Source organism: Triplophysa rosa, linkage group LG9 (assembly GCF_024868665.1).
Source record: "Triplophysa rosa linkage group LG9, Trosa_1v2, whole genome shotgun sequence".
Classification (NCBI taxonomy): Eukaryota; Metazoa; Chordata; class Actinopteri; order Cypriniformes; family Nemacheilidae; genus Triplophysa; species Triplophysa rosa.
In genome coordinates, this window is record NC_079898.1 from 3,780,112 (window position 1) to 3,800,732 (window position 20,621).

A 20,621-nucleotide genomic window follows, 5' to 3' on the forward strand; every position below is an offset into this window, starting at 1 on the left:
GCATGGAAATAATTGAGGAAAAAAATGGTTTATGACCGGTAGCAGTTAATAAACCCGTAGAAGTAAAGGTTCTTGCCAACAGCAAGTCATGCACCACTAGCCCAAGACCCAGAGGATGCTATTCTCCAGGTTGAATGGGCTCTATGCATGGCAGTGCATGACGTATTTCCGGTGAACATGCTAAGAACCCTCGATTACTTCTGCCGATCACAGAGTGCTGTGCTACAGGAATGATAGTCACTAAAACAGCCAAACCAGCCACGGCTAATTTTGTTGATGCTTGTTTGCTTTATATAGATACAGTATATGTATTTATGTTTACTTAATGTTATAATGACATCTAAACTTATGAAAGTATCATTTCAAATACGGTAGGACAGCACTTCTATATACCACTGCTGTGTGTCACAGTGTACAATATCTGCTAAATTTAACTATTTTCTCAGTTTCCCTTTTCTCACAGGAGAAAAGAACACAGCACAGGTGTCAAACTCCATCACTCTTAATAGTCACTCAGGCTTGTGATGTATTGAGAGTTATTCAAATATTCCAATTCAGTACTACCGCTGACTGGCAGGTTCTGTGGTTTGTTCATGTACTCTGTGAAAAGTACCAGGGTATATTGGATAAATGATTAATATTACTCTACATGGTTCATTTACATTTTATGTATGCAATGTATGCATTTGGCAGACACTTTCATCCAAAGTGGAAGTGCATTCATGGGATCTTATCAGTGTGTTCCATGATTCAAACTCTTGACATTTGCACTTAAACGTAATGCTTTTTAAATTCCAATCTCCAAAGAATGTAGACAGACACCATATCAGGGCTGAACAAAGACAAAATAACTTGATCCAGACCGACATATTACATGTCGTAAGGGGCATGAAGAGAACCCAATTGCAGGCAGCGTATGCAGACACGAAGACTTTATTAATATAATAATAACAAAAACACCCACGATGGGGAAAACGAAACTAAGGTACACTTCAAAAAACAAAGACTTCCCGCGAGAGGGCAAAAACAAAGGAGACAGGATAACTCAAACTACTTACAAAATCGAAGACACGATGTGATAAATAATAAACATCCAGGCACGGGTAAGGTAATCCACAAGGCAAGGTTTCAGATACAAGGACAAGGTAGTACAGCATAAGCTCAAGACAACAGGGAGGCAAAGTACAAATCACAAGGCTCGACGCACAAAACGAATCAGCAAAGGACAGCAAACACAAGGGCATTAAGTAGGGAACCAAATCAAGAGGGAACAGGTGCAGGGCACGAAACAATTAACAAGCAATAATGAGGAGACAAGAGGGCAGGAACAAAGATGAGACCGGAGAGAGCGTATGGCAAGCCAAAACAACAATAAATGTCTCTTTCCACATTAAACACGCGGGTCTGTTATGATCATGACAATTACAATTGTTATACCAATACCAATAGCCTGAACAGTACTGTAATTTAGTGGTTCTGTACACCAAATCTGTAATGTGCCACAGGAGACGAGCTCAGATCACAGCCACTGCCCACTCTTCCATCTTACAGCAAAAGGGGGGAGGGTGCATTCTTTGTGACCAGCACTATAGCTTTTTAAACCTCTAATGAGAGTGCATCTATTGGATCATCACCCAGATCCCATTTAATTAAAAAAACAATAGCAAACTAGTTAATCAAATTGTAATTTGAAAGAAGTTCATTATCAATTTTGTCTTTTTTATTTTAGCCAGGCAGTAAGAAAAAGCTGTTTGTCGTTTCCATCAATAAGTCTCTTTACACAATCAATGGGATGCTCAAAATACACGAGTCATGCTCATTGCAATCTATCGGCAACAGTATATCACTGTCCAGGGCTTGACATTAAGCATTGTCATGTGTTTGTCCTTCGGACAAGTAAATTTGTCATTCACTTGTCCGAGTACAAAAATTACTTGATATTTCATTTGAATTATAATATAATATAATCAATATAATTGTTTCAGATTTAGATTGGTCACATTTGTTTCTAAGCATTTTAACTAGAGTCCGCTTTGGCTGACTGAATTTGGTTATAGGCCTACTCTCCGTAACTGCTATAAAACAATGGCAAGCAGTAATTATTATTAGTGTTAAGGCTGTAAATTAACTTTTTTGCACATAGCACTGGTGCTAGAGAGGTTTAAAGTTTGGTAGCACAGGCAGAAATGTGCAAGTGTAGTTCAACATGAATAAGCAGATAACTGACAAAAGACATTAATGTTACATACAGATGGATAAATTGGGGCTATATCATTTTTAGATTACCTAAATTTGTTTTAATATTTCTAAGTTCTGTTTTTCCTTTTTTACTATACAATAGTGGTATATTTGTCCAAATAAATTACTGTAGGTTACTATAGTATTTACTATAATTGATAAACACTGTATACTATAGTAAAGTTCAAAAACAATATAGTAGGAATTTTACTGTAGGTTACTATAGTATTTACTATAGTAAACTGCAGTAAAATTCCTACTATATTGTTTTTTAACTTTACTATAGTATACAGTGTTTATCAATTTACTACAAGGGCACTTCAATTTTCAATACACTACAGTATTTTTTATTTAACGGGACTTTTATTTTGACGGGTCTTTGGGAAGACGCTTGTTTGCAGATAGCTTCACTCAAACACTAAAACGCTCGTAAAATAAACTCTCAGAGCAACTCTGGAGATGAAGTTCATGTGTTCATATCCTCATACAGTGCAGACGCAGATAAATCCTCGACCATCACTCGTGTTGTATGTTAAACTGTGCACATAATTCACTCAGACAACCAGAACAGCCAGATGACGTTTAAATAACAGGATTCCGCGTTGTCACACACAAACAAGCACAACCACGACAAACACGCAGTTCTGTCTAATGCATATATTCTTATTATTCTACATATACAGTATGTCGCACTGTTATTTTCTTAAAATTACTTGTCCGGTAGGGCAAGTAAAATTCTCTCTCACTTGCCCATACAAAACATTTACTTGTCCCGGACAAGCGTTAATGTCGAGCCCTGTCACTGTCTATCTTCTCTGTGAATAATGTGCATGGTTTCTCTAAGGACTGGGAGGTAAATTAAATGGCATTCCAGCAGGTTCAACAGGGGTATTTTGGGTCTGTCAGCGTGGTCTTATGCTCCTTGGAGATGTAATGACATGGGGAATTGAAAATGACATCAAGTTCGAGTCAAGCCTGCACTTCCTGATCCTGCTGAGAATTGGCAGAACCCAGCGAGGCATTCTGCAGTTCAGGAAATCAAATATAGTGACATTTTAAATTCCTTGCAAAATACATATGAAACTCTAACTGTTTTATTGCCCCTCTCCTTGATCTATGTGCTAAACCCCCAACAGGATTTAGGACTTCCTCAAGTTTAATATATAACACAGGTTTGTGGGGAAAAACTATTGTGGACTAGTGGCTTGCTGGTCTGTTTTTTTAGACTAACTGAATGGTTTTAAATAATTTTAAAAAATTACGCTATATAGATAAGATACATTTGAGTACACTAAGTTCGATTAATGTTTTAATTTCACTAGTGCTTGTAAGAGGTATTTCAGTAATACATATGAATGAATTTCACTAAGTTCGATCGATGTTTTCATTTCACTAGTGCTTGTAAGATGTATTTCATTAATACATATGAATGAATTTCACTAAGTTTGATCGATGTTTTTATTTCACTAGTGTTTGTAAGAGTCATTTCAGTAATACATATGAATGAATTTCACTAAGTTTGATCGATGTTTTTATTTCACTAGTGTTTGTAAGAGTCATTTCAATAATTAAGGCCTAAACGGCTCCTCATACAAATGTGTACATTACATGAATCACGTGAATGACATATTTTGCATTTAAAATGGCGTTTTCTAGTTTGCATCAGTGGACACTATGGCTAAACATTTCTATTGTATGAAAAATTGTAAAATATTGAATGTTTAATCTCTAACGTTGTGCGTTACACTGGTTGCACTTGAACCTTAAATGTCTTCTTTGATTTGATTGGTCACCGCACTGGCTCTGTAAACATTAACTCCCACCTTCTTACATTTGATTGGCCAATGGCCACCTTATTTTAACATTGAGGTCCACTTCTAGACCGCTGAGGAAAAAAGTTTGCAGCACCAAAATACAGATAGGCTGTTAGGCATTTATTTCACAAATTTTATTTCACACCACAGAAAAAATGGCGGGTGCGATCCTGCATGAGAAAACAGTAAATTGTGTGATTCCCACGGCGAAAGTGAGTCTCACAGCGAATGTGTGAGGGTTGGCAGCCCTGAGTAAAGCTAATAAAGTATTTCATTGTACAGCTATTGTACCACACCTATAGTGAAACAGAGTAGTTACTGGGTGTTTGCTGATGTTTTGCTACTTTGAGACTTGGATGACTTGTTTTTATCGAAGGAAGCATGTGTGATGTGTGTGAGAGTCAATCAAAAATCCTAAACTCACTAGCGATTCCACATCTGAATAGTTAGAAAGATTTTTTGGCAGGGTCTCATTGAATCCGGTAGAACATGACCCGAACAGAGTTCATACTGGTTGACCGACAAATCTGTCCGTTTTAAAGCAGAGTTGTGCAGTTTTGCGAAGAAGGATGGTCAAAAATCCCTCCATAAAGATAACCAACATAATGTTATATTACAAGTGATACCCCGACAGAATGGGGTTTGTCTTGAGAACCTATCATCTTCTGAGTATTTAGAAAAGGCCAATGAAAATTGGCGAATGAAATTTGCATGCCGGGCTCCTCCCCGGATGTCCGGGTATAAGAGGGAAGCCGGCGTGCTCATTCATTCACCTTTTGTTCTTCAGAGCCTACGCATCTGATGAGCAGCTTCCAGATCTTCGCTGATCTTCCAGTTCTTCGCTGGTTTTCTGCTGGAATCTACGACGTGGTGCAGCGGACGGTCCCTTCCTGCAGCGACTTTCCCCTGGGCGTCTCGGCAGTTCCAGAAGTGTCTGAGCACTTTTTTTCTAAAAGAGCAAATTTCTCCAGCGTGGCATGTCCCGCTGTTCTCTTGGGTGCGACGCGCTCATTGAGGAAGGGGATGGACACGATGTCTGTCTCACGTGTTTGGGTCTCCAGCACGCTGAGGCAGCCTTCGTGGATACATCTTGCCCGCACTGCGGGAGGATGCCTATCCAGACGTTGCGGTCACGGGTGGCTGTATTCTTTATGGGTAAAGCCACCACCTCGTCTGTTACCCGATCCGTGACGGCAGTGACTACGGCCCTGCCGCCCGTTTCCGTTAACACCGGGGGTGATATGGGGATCACCGTGAACGTTAGACCGCCAGCCACAGGCTCACGGACCGTTCACGCCCCGTCACGCTTGTCTGACCATTCCTTAAGAGGCGGTTCTACCCCGTCTTGTTCCTCCGTCACGTACTCGGAAGTGCGTGACGAAGATGAGATGTCGATCGTAGCATCGGAGGGCGACCTCTTGGCATCCGACCCCGACGATTCCTCGGAGCTCCCTCCCCCGGGGGGTCGAGCCCAGGAAGAAGCGGACGTTGAGATGTCAACCATGCTCTTCCGGGCCGCCGCGAGCATTGGGCTGCAGTGCACAGCACCGCCTTTACCCCAGCGCTCGCGGTTGGATACGTGGTACCTGGGGTCTGAGCGCGGCTCCAAGCCGCGCCCAGCGCCGGTCCCGTATTTCCCGGAGGTACATGAGGAGCTGAGTAAGACTTGGAACGCGCCCCTCACAGCTCGTTCCAGTCAGAAAGGCTCAGTCGCCCTTACTTCCCTCGATGGTGGGGCGGCCAGGGGCTACGTCGAGATCCCCCAGGTGGAGCGTGCTGTCGCGGTGCACCTATGCCCGCAGACAGCGGCCACCTGGAGGGCTCGGCCTAGACTCCCATCCAAGGCGTGTAAGTTTTCGGCATCGCTGGTGTCGAAGGCTTACATGGCTGCGGGTCAGGCCGCCTCCTCCCTCCACGCCATGGCCATCCTGCAGGTGCACCAGGCCAAGGCGTTGAAGGAGCTCCACGAGGGTAAGACCGACCCAACGGTTATGCAGGAACTCCGTACCGCCACCGATCTCGCTCTACGGGCGACTAAGGTGACGGCACGGGCCTTGGGTCGGGCGATGTCCACCATGGTGGTCCAAGAGAGGCACCTCTGGCTCAACCTTGCGCAGATGCGGGACGCTGAGAAGGTTCGCTTTCTCGACGCCCCCATCTCGCAGGGAGGGCTGTTTGGTGACACCGTTGAGGATTTCTCTCAGCAGTTCTCAACGGTGAAGAAGCAGACGGAGGCTATCAAGCACATCTTGCCCCGCCGTGACTCGGCCGTCGTCAGGCCTCCGAGATCCCGAGCGGCGTCTGCTTCCCGGCAGCCCCGGACCTCATCGACTCCGGATCCGGCTCCAGTGCCCCCTTCTCAGGCTGCCTCCCGGAGAAGGACGTCGAAGAGGAAACCGCCTCCCCGTCAGCAGCCGTCGCGGAAGCAGAAGCGGCCCTGACGGAGAGACCCCAGGGAGATTGAGAGTACCATCGGGCCCGATTCCAGCCATCACATCGCTGGATCGGAGAGGGACGGTTCCTGCCCCGTCCTTCCATCAGCTGGTCCCCCCCGGGGGGCCAGCGCCCACTTCCTCACGAAAGGAGCTTCCTCTCTCTCTGGGTATTCACAGCCGTTCCCACCCTCTGGTCGACGGTGGACGGCAACTCGACGTTGCGTCATGGCGAAGCGCAATGTCGAGTATAAACACTGGCCTTCAGCACTCTCAGACAGACAGTGCGTCGAGCCAGACAATCGCCAGGCAGGAAAAACAGCAGAGCCGATCTCCTCCCCGGGGGTCCGCCCTCGGCAAGGAATCCGTACTGCTAGCCATCGAACCACCCTCCGGGGGGACGATGAAGCAGATCACACCTCTAGTCCCCCTGTCACAGTTCCTGGGTGCCTGGTCTCAGCTTCCCAGACTGTCAGGTTGGCTGAGGAAGACGATCCGTCTCGGCTACGCGATTCAGTTCGCGAAACGTCCGCCCAAGTTCCGGGGCATCCTCTTTACCTCAGTCAGAGGCAGGGATGCCCCCGTGCTTCGGGCGGAGGTCGCCTCCCTTCTGGTGAAGGGAGCGATCGAGCCCGTCCCACTGGCCGAGATGTTCAGCGGGTTCTACAGCCCGTACTTCATTGTCCCCAAGAAAGGCGGGGGGTTGCGCCCTATCTTGGATTTGCGTGTTCTGAACAGGCACCTACACAAGCTGCCTTTCAGGATGGTCACGCAGAAGCGCATCCTGGCGTCAGTCAGGCGTCAGGACTGGTTCATGGCAATCGACCTGAAGGATGCGTACTTTCATGTCTCGATCCTCCCTCGACACCGGCCGTTCCTGCGGTTCGCGTTCGAGGGACAGGCATATCAGTACAGGGTCCTCCCCTTCGGTCTGTCCCTGTCTCCACGTGTCTTTACGAAGGTCGTGGAGGCCGCCCTTCTTCCCCTCAAGGAAGAAGGTGTGCGGGTACTCAACTATCTCGACGACTGGCTCGTCTTGGCTCACTCGCGAGATCTGTTGTGTACACACAGGGACCTGGTGCTCCGGCACCTAGATCGGTTGGGGCTACAGGTCAACTGGGAAAAGAGCAAGCTCTCCCCCGCGCAGAGCATCTCCTTTCTCGGTATGGAACTCGACTCTGTCTCCATGACAGCACGACTGACTACAGAGCGTGCCCGGTCAGTGTTACGCTGCCTGAAGGTTTTCAGGCAGCCGGCGGTCTCCCTGAAACATTTTCAGAGGCTCCTGGGGCACATGGCATCCTCGGCGGGGGTGGTCCCCCTCGGGTTGATGCACATGCGACCGCTCCAACACTGGCTACAGAGTCGGGTTCCTTGGAGAGCGTGGCACACCGGCAGCAGGCGTATGGTCATCACGTCCTTCTGTCGGCGCACCCTGACCCCTTGGTCGTCGATGGCCTTCCTACGGGAGGGGGTCCCCCTAGGGCAGGTATCAAGACACGTCGTGGTAACGACGGATGCCTCCCTTCAGGGCTGGGGTGCTGTGTGCAACGGGCACGCAGTAGCGGGGCGGTGGACGGGCCCCCGCCTGCGATGGCACATCAACTGCCTAGAGTTGTGGGCTGTGCTACTTGCGCTGAAGAGGTTCCAACCCTTCGTGCAGGGCAGACACGTGCTGGTCCGGTCGGACAGCACAGCTGCCGTGGCGTATATCAACCACCAGGGTGGCATTCGATCACGGCAGCTAACACGACTCGCCCGACGCCTCCTCCTGTGGAGTCAGCAGGTGATCAGCTCCCTGCGAGCCATACACATCCCGGGCGACCTGAACCAGACAGCAGACAGGCTCTCTCGTCAGTGGTCACCTCGCGGAGAGTGGCGACTCCACCCTCACGCGGTTCAGCTCATATGGGAGCAGTTCGGTCGGGCGCAGGTGGACCTGTTTGCCTCCCCGGACTCCACCCATTGTCCGCTTTGGTACTCCCTATCCGACGGTCCCCTCGGTACGGATGCCCTTGCGCACAGCTGGCCGCGGGACAAGAGGAAGTACGCCTTCCCCCCAGTGAGCCTCATTGCACAGACCCTGTGCAAGGTCAGGGAAGAGGAGCATCAAGTGCTACTAGTTGCGCCCTATTGGCCCAACCGGACTTGGTTCTCAGAGCTGGTGAGCCTGACAACAACTCCCCCCTGGCCGATTCCCTTGAGGAAGGACCTCCTTTCTCAGGGGAAGGGCACGTTTTGGCATCCCAGGCCAGACCTCTGGAGCCTCCATGTCTGGCCCCTGGACGGGACGAGGAGATCCTGAGCGACCTACCCCCGGCGGTGGTAGAGACCCTCATACAGGCTAGGGCTCCGGCCACTAGGAGACTGTATGCCTTCAAGTGGCGCATCTTCTCGTCTTGGTGCTCTTCTCACGGAGAAGACCCGCAGAGATGCTCGATCAGGTACGTACTGTCCTTTCTCCAGGAGAGACTTGAGAAGAACCTCTCCCCTTCCACACTGAAAGTGTATGTTGCCGCTATAGCCGCACATCACGACCCAGTTGCTGGTAAGTCTCTAGGGCAGCACGACCTGGTCACCAGGTTTCTGAGGGGCGCGAGACGATTGAATCCGCCTCGCCCGCACCCCGTACCCTCTTGGGACCTCGAAGTGGTCCTGGAGGGCCTCCAGAGGCCCCCCTTCGAGCCCCTAGGAGAGGCCGATCTTTCTCGCCTGTCGATAAAGACGGCCCTCCTGGTAGCGCTCGCCTCCTTCAAGAGGGTAGGGGACCTACAAGCATTCTCTGTGTCCTCGGGTTGCCTAGAATTCGGGCCTGGAGACTCTCAAGTTATCCTGAGACCACGGCCCGGCTACGTGCCCAAGGTTCCCACCACTCCCTTCCGGGACCAGGTGGTGAACTTGCAGGCGCTCCCCACCGGGGAGGAAGACCCAACCCCTTCCGTGTTGTGTCCAGTACGCGCACTGCGCCTCTACTAGTAACCTTCGCGAGGTTCTACAACCTCCGCGTTGAACCGGTGTCAGCCCGCGTCCTGCAGGGCAACAGGTAGGACCGGCAGCCGTTGGGCGTACGCCTGCGGAAGCCCTTCCCCCTTCGGGGGGAGCAGTGGCGTTCCAGCCTCACTTCTTTCTCCTCGGGTAAAGAACAGGCATTCCATCCATCACTAAGCACCCTTCCAGGGGACAGGCTGGGCAGAGCAGCCCTGCCCCCTTAGGCCGGGGAACAGTTGAGTTATCTCCCACATAGCTCTAACCGGACCTAGTGCTCCAGACGTGGTAACACCCCCTCCGTGGGCTGTTCCGTCTGATGTATCCTCATGAATGGTTCCCACCTTGGCAACCCATGACCTCCCTAGGTGGACTCCACCTTGCGGTTAACTCCTGCAGTCCGCACTTTCCTCCCATGAGTTCTCCCCTGATGGTGAGACCATGTGGTGTCTCCACTAATTCCTCCCTACGGTAGGTAGTGACCTCTGCAGCGTTTCCCCCCACTAGGGGGGAATAATGCTTACCCAGTGGCCCGTACGGTGCCGGGCGGCTTCTCGCCATTTAGAGAATCAGGCCTCCGCCCGTGACGGCCGGTGTTAGGGGGCTTCCCAACTTTTTTGTGAAAAGCTCTGGGTCCCCCTTCCTCTCCACTGGAAGGTCATAATTTCGCGCTAGCGTGTTCGTCTGACTCGCCCAGGCCAGTCAACGTCGCTCCGCAGAGATTGTGACGCGGCTCAGTGCTGTGGCGTATTCCATAGGAACCCCATTCTGTCGGTTCGACACAACGTCTCGTTCCCTCCATCAGGGAACCGAGGTTACATCCGTAACCAAGACGTTCCAATGTCATTAAAAATTCTGCCCCTGTGTGAATTGTGTTCCCTTAGGAACCAATCTAGTAGGTAGTTGTAATGCCTGATCACAAAGTTGTTATCTTGATATGTTGTTGTATGGCTAATCGAAGCTGCGTTAGCTTCTAGCGAGCTAAATACGTATATGTAATATATGTATGTATGTATGTAAAATATGTAAAATAAAAGCATTAAAATGACATGTTAAAATTTAAGTTTACGAAAAACATAAGATATTTTTTTTGTCAAAGCTTGATGTAACGTACGCACCAGTATTTCTGGATCAATATCTGCTTAACAAACCAAAAACATCACTATTGCTATTTTAAAATTGCCAAAATTGATTTATAAGGTTTTAACAATGATCTGAGAAGTTTTGAGATAACCAGCTTCAAACTTTATGCATTCTATTTGACTTTGTAGATAAAAGCTTTTTGTTCTCTTAAAGTTGTAAAATGTACACAACATAAAGAAAAAAAAAAACATTTTTACATGATATAATGTAAACAAGTTGTCACAGAATAAGAATATGTGAATTACTCAATTTTGACAAAAATGTCCGATAGAACCTTAATTCCAAGGTGAAAATATATGTAAATCGTTCATAGCTCATGATGTCTCAGAAGAATGCACCTTGTAATGGTAACGTGGTGAAGTGTATCCAAAATAGCTCTTGAAAGGGTTTGGGTGGAATTCTTCATCGTCTTTACTGTCTGTTAATCTGACAGTTAGAGTGACTGGTTTTATAACTCCAGGCTTTGTCTGAAAGATAAAAGATAGAAAACGTTGATAAGGAGGATGGTATATTTCACAAAATCAGCTTATACATGCACAGCTCACATTCCAGAATGTCTTAGTTAAAATATTGTATCTATGTATTATTATACGACATGACCCAGTCTGTAAAAGCCCAACTAGTCATTTTTTGTGTTTTACTGTTTTCTACATACAATCTGTCACGAATTTGGTGGAGAAGAACTCAAGCGCAGGCAGCAGCGGTGAAGGGGTTAACAAAGAAAGTTTATTAACTAATAAAACAAAACAAGAACCCACGTGGGGGGAACAAACACTATTAACAAAAAGAATCCTTACAAAAGGGGAAAACAAAAACTTCCCTCAAGGGGGCAAAAACGAGAACTAAAATCATAAACAAACAAAACTCACTATTAAAGGACACGCAGGGCAAAACAAGGCAGGGCAGGAAAACCGAGGAACACAGAGGATATAGAACTGACACCATCAAGCACAGGCGTGCACGCACGCACACACACACACGTCTGGTTTACTATCCCCGTGGGGACAGTCCATAGGCGTAATGTTTTTTATACTGTACAAACTGTATATTCTATCCCCTAACCCTATCCCTAAACCTAAAGATCGTAGAACACTTTTTGCATTTTTAGATTTTTAAAAAATATTCTGTACAATTTATTAGCTTTTTTGCCCATGGGGACCTCAATTTTGGTCCCCACGGTGACACGAGTCCCCATGTGTTGGTGTGCATTCAGATTTAGGTCCCCACCGGGATATACAAACATGAACATGCACGCACACACACACACACAGGAACAGGATTGGAATCAGCTAGATGAGAGTAAACGTTAATGCCACAAATGTACATTTATACACTTGTATTTGTTCTTGTTGACAGTTACTTTCTACATTTTGAGAATAAACTGATTAAATGAATGTTATAGGCAGTAGTGTTTTTTAATATAAGCGTTATGACATATGTCTGCAACAGTACTATCAGACGAAGCTTATACGTCAGTGTCCGAAATCGTTCACTCATTTTCATTCACTTCTTTCCAATATAGTGGACTATTTAGCATTCTCTTTAGGGAATAGGGAATGAGTGAAGTACTTTGACATACTCTATGGCTCTGCTCCAAAATCTAGTGAGCTGCCTCACTATTCACTAGACCTACATTGGCAGTATTCTAACTTAACTCACACATCATAAGAATGCCTTTAACCGTTACTCTACAAAAGCAATCATCATATATATCTGAAGTATGTAACACGACTCATGCACAACACTTTGCAGACATGACTCACAGTTGATTTCAGTGTTATATTAGCATGCATGTTGCTAAGCTAATGATACAGTATAAGTTGCACCAACTTATGTTGGTAAAATACAACTATTTGCATACATTTACCCATGTTGGAATATGCATACTTATGAATAAATATATAAATTAAATTATTAGTCCGAAAGAAGGCAACGTAATCTCACTGACAGCCTTCACATCTGAAGCTCACCTATGATGTCATACTGGCTATGTAGGCAGCTCACTAGATTTGAAACAGTGCCACACTGTCAGAAAAAAAGTACAAGACTGCACCTTTTATCTTCACTGGGGTAGTACCAGTAAATCATCCTTTTTGCACCTCTACAAAACATAAAATGTTGTATCTTTTGGGGTACATAATTGTACCCTAAAGACCTACTCTGTACCTATAAAGGTACAGTTAAAAATAGGTACACAATCCTTAGAGGTTAAGCACCCAAAAGCGGTACAATATTTTATGCTGGGTACCCGTAGAAGTACAATAAGGAACCTTTAAGGGTACCTGTAGCGAGGAAGGCGGGGCGAGAGCCGTGGGGCGAGTAAGGCGGGGCCGGCGGCGTAAGTGGCAACGAGTGTCAGCTGTGCGACCGCCGGTCCCCGCATGCCTCACGGGGGAGCTCGGGAGCATAAGAGGACGAGCGACCGGACCATCGAGAGAGAGGACCGGGCCCGGAAGTTAAGTTTGTTTATGTTCGTGTGGCCGGCAGTCGACCGTGAGGTGGCTGCCGGCCTTTTATTTGCTGAATTATTGTTTGTTTATTTTGTATTAAAGTTTGTGAAATGTTCGCCGGTTCCCGCCTCCTTCCTTCCCTTCTATTGAACTTTGTTACAGTACCACACTAGTGGTGGCTATTTTTTGAAAGTACAGTTTTGTACTTTATTTAGCAAACATGGATACATTATCATACAAAAGGAATTGCCTACCAGTGTTTTTTCAGGTACAGAGGTTTCAAAGTGCGGGTTGGCCTATAGGAAAAGAAAAGGTTCCTTTAGGCAAGACAAAAACGTCATCTACCGTACTGTAAATAAATGTACACCAAAAAATAAATACTGTATATTATACCTACTGTAGCAATTGATTACACATTTTAATGTGTAATCTGATGGTATGTAGGTATAAATGTGTTTGCTTAAGAATGAAGTAAGGAACATCTATAGCCTACTAATATATTAATTTTGAAAGCATTAATCAGACCAGGTTAATATTTTTCAGAATTCTGGTTTTAAGAGTCTGTGATATTTTAAATCCTCTTATTGCTTGCTAAATTCAATGGAACAGCTGTAACAAGTGGCTTCTTCCAGTGATTTGTGTGACAAGAAAATCTGCTACAATTCTCCAAGTGTGAAAGAAAAAAATATTTCATCGTGGCTTTCAGAATGTAAACAATGTCTAAAATGTTATTATCTTAAGTGAATTCTTCAGAAAAGTCCAGAAACGGTATGAGAGGCTGTCATGGCTGAAAGGCATTGCTATAAATGAACAGTGTCGGTTACTGAACAAATAGCATCGTAGACAAGATCTATCAATTTTAGGAAAGACAGCAAACAGACCTATTTGACATAAAATAAAGTTTGTTGGAGTTAAAATAAAATATTAAATTTTGAAACTCAGATTAGTAGAGATTTCCAAGTTCTGAAATATGTTCAGTAAGAGAGACATCCTAGTGTGTCTTCAGGAAAATCAGGTGGCCTTTCCCTGAGATCTTTTACATATCTTCAGGGACATTTCATTGTGAATGTAATCTCATAGTCATCTACTCAGGTACAGAACGCTGTGTATAAAACATTAGCAAAGACAAAATATCAGTGAAACACTTCTTATCCCAAAAGTTTTGGAGATGGAGACGATGAAGTCTGTGGCTTTGGAAATTCAGAATAAAAGGGGAAGAATAAATGAGTCAAGAATGAGAAACGCTGCCCTCTAAAAAGTGCCAGATTTCAAAGTAACCCATGAAGTGAATGTAATCAAAACAGTTCTTAGATGTTGCGATTGCAGGCCGGGTTAGAACAGCGGGGGATAAATCCCCTGTGGTACCTGGCAAAGGTTCATCAACGTTAGCCAGAATGGATGAATCAAATCATGTCACTTCGGTGCTGCTAACATAGGTGTTTTTTATTTTATCAAGAAATTGTAGATATCGTGTTATTGCATTGTACAAAGACACTATCTTTGTGCCAGTAGGAAGAAATATAACATTATAGAAATATTCTATTAGAAAATATTATATCACTGTTCGTTAAACTCTGGAATGTCTCCTGCCAGTTGTATGTGTGGAGTGCCCCTAGGTGGTACCAAACACTATGGGCCAGATTTACTTAACAAGGCAAACAAGCGTGAGAGCATGATTTCAAAAAGGTTTTTTGATGCTTTTAGATGCTTTGGGGCATCAAATACCAGCTCAAATGTTAGTAAATCACTTTGCATGATTCATTAAAATATTCTCCTTCTATATATTCTGCATCTGAAACTCCTACAAATGCATATGTAATCAGGTCAGCCGCAAAGAAAACTGTTCCCACACCTTTTTATCGCTAATGTTGAACTATTTATGTATCTTATTTTGTGCAAATGTTTTATTTTGGGGTGAATAGACCAGGATAGCACTGATTGGATAATAAAAACAAACAAGGAATGTTATTTTCTAGACAAACAATATCATTTTTGTCTTGATTGTAAATTATGCTTTTATAGATAATAATAATGAAGCTGTGATAAACCCCAGTGTCAGTGATTACATACCCTTGGTGCCTCTGCTGCTGAAGACTTCGCAGTGGCTTTGTTCACATGCTGTGATCAATAGTGAAAAATGTGATTAAAACATCAACATTTGTGTAGAAATGGAGAATGATGTAGGTCTGCTTTAAGCTGAGTGCGTAATCATGGCAGCTCACTCTCTGGATCGGGTCTTCCAGAACTTCATCGATGGTGGCGTATAGTTCTGCTGACTGTTGACGCAGCTGAGCAGGAGAGCACATCTGCACAGAGAGACATTGAACAAGTCAGCCGCTAGAAAAACCACACAATATGGTACTTTTATATGACATCATTTAAATGTTGAAGTAATATGTTGAAAACATTTCTAAATAAACAGTTCTAAATTCATTTATCAAATAATTTTAAATTGAATTTATATTTTGACTGGATTAAGGTTGCTCATTCTTAGCTCAGGAGATTTGATGGAGTTCTTAGTTTCGTTAAAATATCAACTTAGTTTCAGATGTTTCTGCTAAAACTGCTTGAAATACAAATTAAAAATAGTAAAAAAATAAAAAAGGGGGAATAAAAACAGGAAAAATAAGACAATTGTTAAAATACTAAAATACTGAGGCCCTCAGAGATTACCTAAACTATGGCAAAAATAATATATATATATATATTTTTTAAATAATACTCGAAAAGGGCTAGTGTAATGTGTTCCCTTTCTGTCGGGCTCTCGACGTTGTGTCAAGATAGAACGGGGTTTAAACTTGAGAACCTATCATCTCTGATCGTAAAAATTTGAAAAGGCCAATGAACTTGGCGAATGGCATCCGCATGCCAGTCTCTACCCCGTACATACGGGTATAAAGGAAGATGGCGTGTCTATTCATTCAGCTTTTTCTTCATCGGAACCTGTGAGGCATTGTTAATAAGCTGAACGTTTTCATCACTCTTCGAGAAAAAAAGATTCCTGCTGGATCAGCGGATTCCCCCCTCAGCGTGAGACTTTACCCTGGGCGTTTCGGCAGCAGGCCGAGGTGTCTAAAAGAGCTATTTACTTTTCTCACAGCATTGTGACCTCCCCCGTTGGGCCTGCACCTCTTGTCTGTGCACTCCGCACATCGTGTTCCCATGAGTTCTCCCCACTGGTTAGACCATGCCGGTATATCCACATGGATACCTTCCTGCAGTCGGATGTGATCTCTGTAGTGCACTTCCCCAGCTGAGGACATAACGCTTCCCAGTGTCCCTTAGGATGACGGGCAGCTATCTCACCATTAGAAAAGGAGGGCCACCACCCTGTGACGGCCAATGGTAAGAGCCTCTCATCTTCGACACGCTCAAGCTGATGCCTTACTACACACACTGGAAGGTTACGATATCACAGAAGCGCTCACCTGTGACACACCCAGGCCAGTCAGTGTTGCTTCGCTACAGGTCGTGACGCGACTCAGTGCCGTGGTATTTCATATAGGGAGGGACCCCATTTTGTCTCGACAAAACGTTGAGAGATTGACAGAAAGGGAACATCTCAGTTACGACTGTAACCTCTGTTCCCTGATGCAACCATGCTTTGCTGTACGCTGCAGCAACCGTGGCTGTTTGATTTATGCTCATTTCATTCATATAGTTTACACACATTCACTTCACACACCTATTATTACGTAGTGATTTTAGAGGTTTATAATTTAGTGCTGTTCCAGCTTTGTCTGCCAAATATTTGTTTCTGTTATTCGGATGACTTTGTTGTTTGTTTTGAAACCATTATCCGTGCCTTTCCGACTAGGGTATTTGGCTTCAGGCACATCCCTAGTATAAAACATAAAACATTGCAAGTTGTTTTTAACAGACAGTGTGGTCTCATTTTACCTCTGAATGCGGGTCCTCCCATGCAGAACAGCTGTCTGGTCTTAGCAAAGCCTCATTCTTGCTGACCTCATCATCTATGGCCTTTAAACAGAAGAAAATTACAGATATAAATGAAGCTTAAATCTTTAAACTGTATATTCTACGAAGGCATGACCTTAACGTGTGAGTACTCAGGGAAGTAGGACAGAGCAGCCAAATCTTGTGGGTAGTCTGTGGGAGTCTAATCAATTCATCCTTTTCCTTCTTTGAATTAAAATAGTCTAATATATTTAAACCTGTTCTAATGTCTTATGAGGCATGCAAGTGGGTGACGTATTCTCTTTGCCTGGCTACAGTTCCTTTTAAAAATCGACCAATTACGAACAAGCCTATTCTTTCAATCAAAAAAATCAATGATTCAATTTCACCCTCCTCCATTAGCATCCTATGACCCTCTTTAGTGACTATAGAATTACATTGAAACATTATGTAATCGCTATATAATGGCTGATATCAAGTGAATAAGATTCATTTATTAATTGTACACTAAAAAAAGTAAGGTGGATAGAGCAGCTTACCTGCTGTTCGAGAAGTAGTGTATTTGTGGGAATAGCAGCGATTGCCCTGTAAGTCGATTTGATCTTGTATGTCTGTATTAGAAAGCAATGGTTGAGATGTTATGACATCTAAAGCACAACAAGAGAACAGCTGCACCATGCACAAGAGGTGTTCAGTATGAGCAATTCAAGGTACTGGTATATATATATTTTTTTTAAATATAAACAAGAAAATGGTTTGTACTGCTTCATATCAGTTAATTCTTTTCTCTTTACATTTGGAACTGGACCAACACAAACCAACAGAAAATATTGTTTACAACAAAGTGTGGCTTTAGTTAAAATCGCAGCTAATGTTTAGACTTTGAATTCTGAAGGAGCCACATTCAAAGATGTTGATGTGTTAAACATGCATATGTCTGAACCAAATTACAAGACAACACAAAACATGCGAAATTACAAACTTGCCCTTTGCAAAGACCTACTGTTATTACATGATTGAGATGCATATAATTTTCTACCTGTAAAGTGCGAGCAGATTGGAAACACATGTCATTTATAGAGCGAATGCCATTGTTTTCACAGTGGTAGAACATGCAAGTAGCTTGCAGGTATGGTGAAATGCGCTGTACCTTTCTATTTTTACCATCTGTGCAGTCTTGGGTGCTGCCCCATAAAGAAGGAGAGGGTGATGAACAGAGAGAGTATGAGGGTGAGAGCTGACTGCTTGGGGCTGCTGGGGATGGCGTGAAACGCTCTGAGGTAGAGAACTGCAGGTACGGTTGGACAGAGGGACAAGCAGGAAAGACTGGAGGTGTATAGGACAAACAGGTGAGACCTAAGGGTCTTGGAGAGGGAGAAGCTGGTGATGACAGGTGTACTCTTTCAGTGTCACGTTTGCTGCCATTTTGGAAAGGGGTATCTTGTTTGTTTGTTATATGGCTTAAAAACAGGGATGAAGAGTTGTCATGTGGTTCACGTGATTTCGGAGAAGGAAAGGAGGAAGATTTATATGAACTCTGTGGAGGTTTAGGTAAAGAGGCTAAATGATCGGATGAACTTATTATATCCCCTCTAGCAGAGAAATCAGATGACTGTTGCCCCTGTTTTAGGCCTAGTGAATCTTTTTCAGACAATTTTTGTGATTTTAGTCTATCATTGAGAACTAATGATGCCCAAGACTGGGGATCCACAGAATCAGATGAAACTGATGGGTTTTTATCAGAGTTGCAACAGGACAAGGTGTTTGATTTAGGGGACATGGACCTTATGTGGGAGAAGGAGGTATGAGAAGGAGGGCCAGCAGCTGTAGACAAACTACTGTCCTTATGACCTGTTTTAGACAGGTAAGAAGGGGCAGCCAAGACTGTAGGTAAGTTTGGTAAAGTCAAAGGGCTGTGTTTTGTAGGTAAGGCAATGCTACTATTACTGGTAGCATGTCTACAGGAGTCAAATCTTTCTGGTGTCTTCAGTTGTCCTTTGTCACATGCATTGCTTAAAAATGATATTGCCAGAGCATTTTGGTCTTGTTTCAGAGGCTGTGGTTCTGAATCCTGGCAAGACTCCCTACAGGGCCTGTCTATAGAGGAACAAGACTTTGCTTTAGACATGTTCATGAGTGAAACCGTAGATGCTGCTGAACATGCTAAACAGGAAGTCATGCTAACTGAAGTAATAGGCCAACATGGAGTGTATGGTCTCTGTAAAGCAGAGGACAGGACAGGTAGACGACCTTTCCGGAGGATGGCAGTTAGCAGGGATAGCTGAGTTGGTGGGGGTCTGTGTCTTGCACGGGGCGAGAGGGGACAAGGTGATGTCCCCCGACTGTCACAACAGGGCGTTTCGCAAGTGGGCGACATCTGCAGCAGACTGTAACCTGGAGCCAGGGCATGTCTCTTAATTCTCACCACTGAGGGAGTGAAGGCTCCTGATCTTATGGAAGAACACGGGGAGACTGTTCGACTAAAAGGGTCGGGAGAACCATCGGGTGACAACATGTGAAGAGCTGACCAGCTCCTCTCCTTGTCCCAGCTCTCAGAGAAAATTGACTCTTTAGAAGAAGCAGGGGAGGTCAGGAAATCAATAGAGCTGGCAGGACTTAGGACCTCTTCTCTCTGGGGTGGGCTTTTTAAAAACAGACACGAGCTGACCTCAGCACCCACTGAAATGTTGTGAAAGTCTAGATGAGAAAGGTTGGGTTGTTTATTATAAATGGTTTCAGTGGTGACAGGGCTAGGCTTAGGAGTTGTGCAACCAGATTCAACATGAGGTCCAGCAAGCGTTGAGAGTGAGTTAAAGGCTAAAATATCAGCAGACTGTATCTGAGAAAGAAAGAAAAAAGTGAAGAACAATAAACAGACCTCATTGGAGCGACAGTTCTACTTTGTAATCATGGGTTGGTCTTAGATTAAACAATGCTTTTGGAAAGTAACTTGTTTAATGACAATTTTCCTTAACTTAGGTAAGAGTTTGTCTCAACTATTTCTTTCACTTTTACAGTGTAGTTCCTTATAGTAGGGGATGGTGTGTTGCACGAACACTGCGGACAGCAGCAAGGGCTCATGCAAGTGACACTGCATCGTGGCCAAAAGTTTAGCGAATAGTACACTTGGTGCATTCAAGTATTGTCAAACACTTGAACGCACTTGAATGTTACCACAAAGCCATTGCACACCATTGGGAGTTCAGGATTTTCTTTAAGCCCAAAGGTTACGAGTTGAGGTGTGTCAGTGAGAAATGTCTGTTTTTGCAATTGATGTCTGTAGCTGGTGGTAGATTTTTGTTGAAATTTAATTTTAAAGCTGTCTGCTGAAAATATCTTAGCATTGCAAGATAACAATTATTATGTAAAATAACTTTAGTGGCTTCATAAATTAATTAAAAACATAAAACACACCTGATGAAGTAAACAAACCTTGCTGTATTTTTATGTAAATCATTGAAAGGTACACCACTGTCTGATTTGAACTACTTTATGTCGTCAATGCAGCTTACCAGGTCGTCAATAGGAACAACCCAGTAGGACTTAAATGCACTTCAGTATACACCGAACACTGAGAGTTTCAGAGAGGTGGGCCTACAGTAGGTGTGTTTTCAGAAATCCAAATCACTTTATTTTACCTT

The 20,621-nt window shown here is 44.5% G+C and overlaps 1 protein-coding gene across 5 annotated transcripts in view; it reads right to left on the reverse strand.

Annotated features, from left to right (window-relative positions):
• The window catches only part of mlip (muscular LMNA-interacting protein), an 89,264-nt gene that overhangs the window by 17,040 nt on the left and 51,603 nt on the right, over nt 1-20,621 (reverse strand). For all 5 annotated transcript variants that reach the window (XM_057341561.1, XM_057341562.1, XM_057341560.1 and 2 more), the window contains 7 exons: nt 18,131-19,819; nt 17,520-17,591; nt 16,963-17,043; nt 15,285-15,368; nt 15,133-15,180; nt 13,317-13,358; nt 10,951-11,079 (listed from right to left, as the gene is read on the reverse strand). In XM_057341561.1, the coding sequence (XP_057197544.1) occupies nt 10,951-11,079; nt 13,317-13,358; nt 15,133-15,180; nt 15,285-15,368; nt 16,963-17,043; nt 17,520-17,591; nt 18,131-19,819 (2,145 nt within the window). The remainder of the gene's footprint in view (nt 1-10,950; nt 11,080-13,316; nt 13,359-15,132; nt 15,181-15,284; nt 15,369-16,962; nt 17,044-17,519; nt 17,592-18,130; nt 19,820-20,621) is intronic.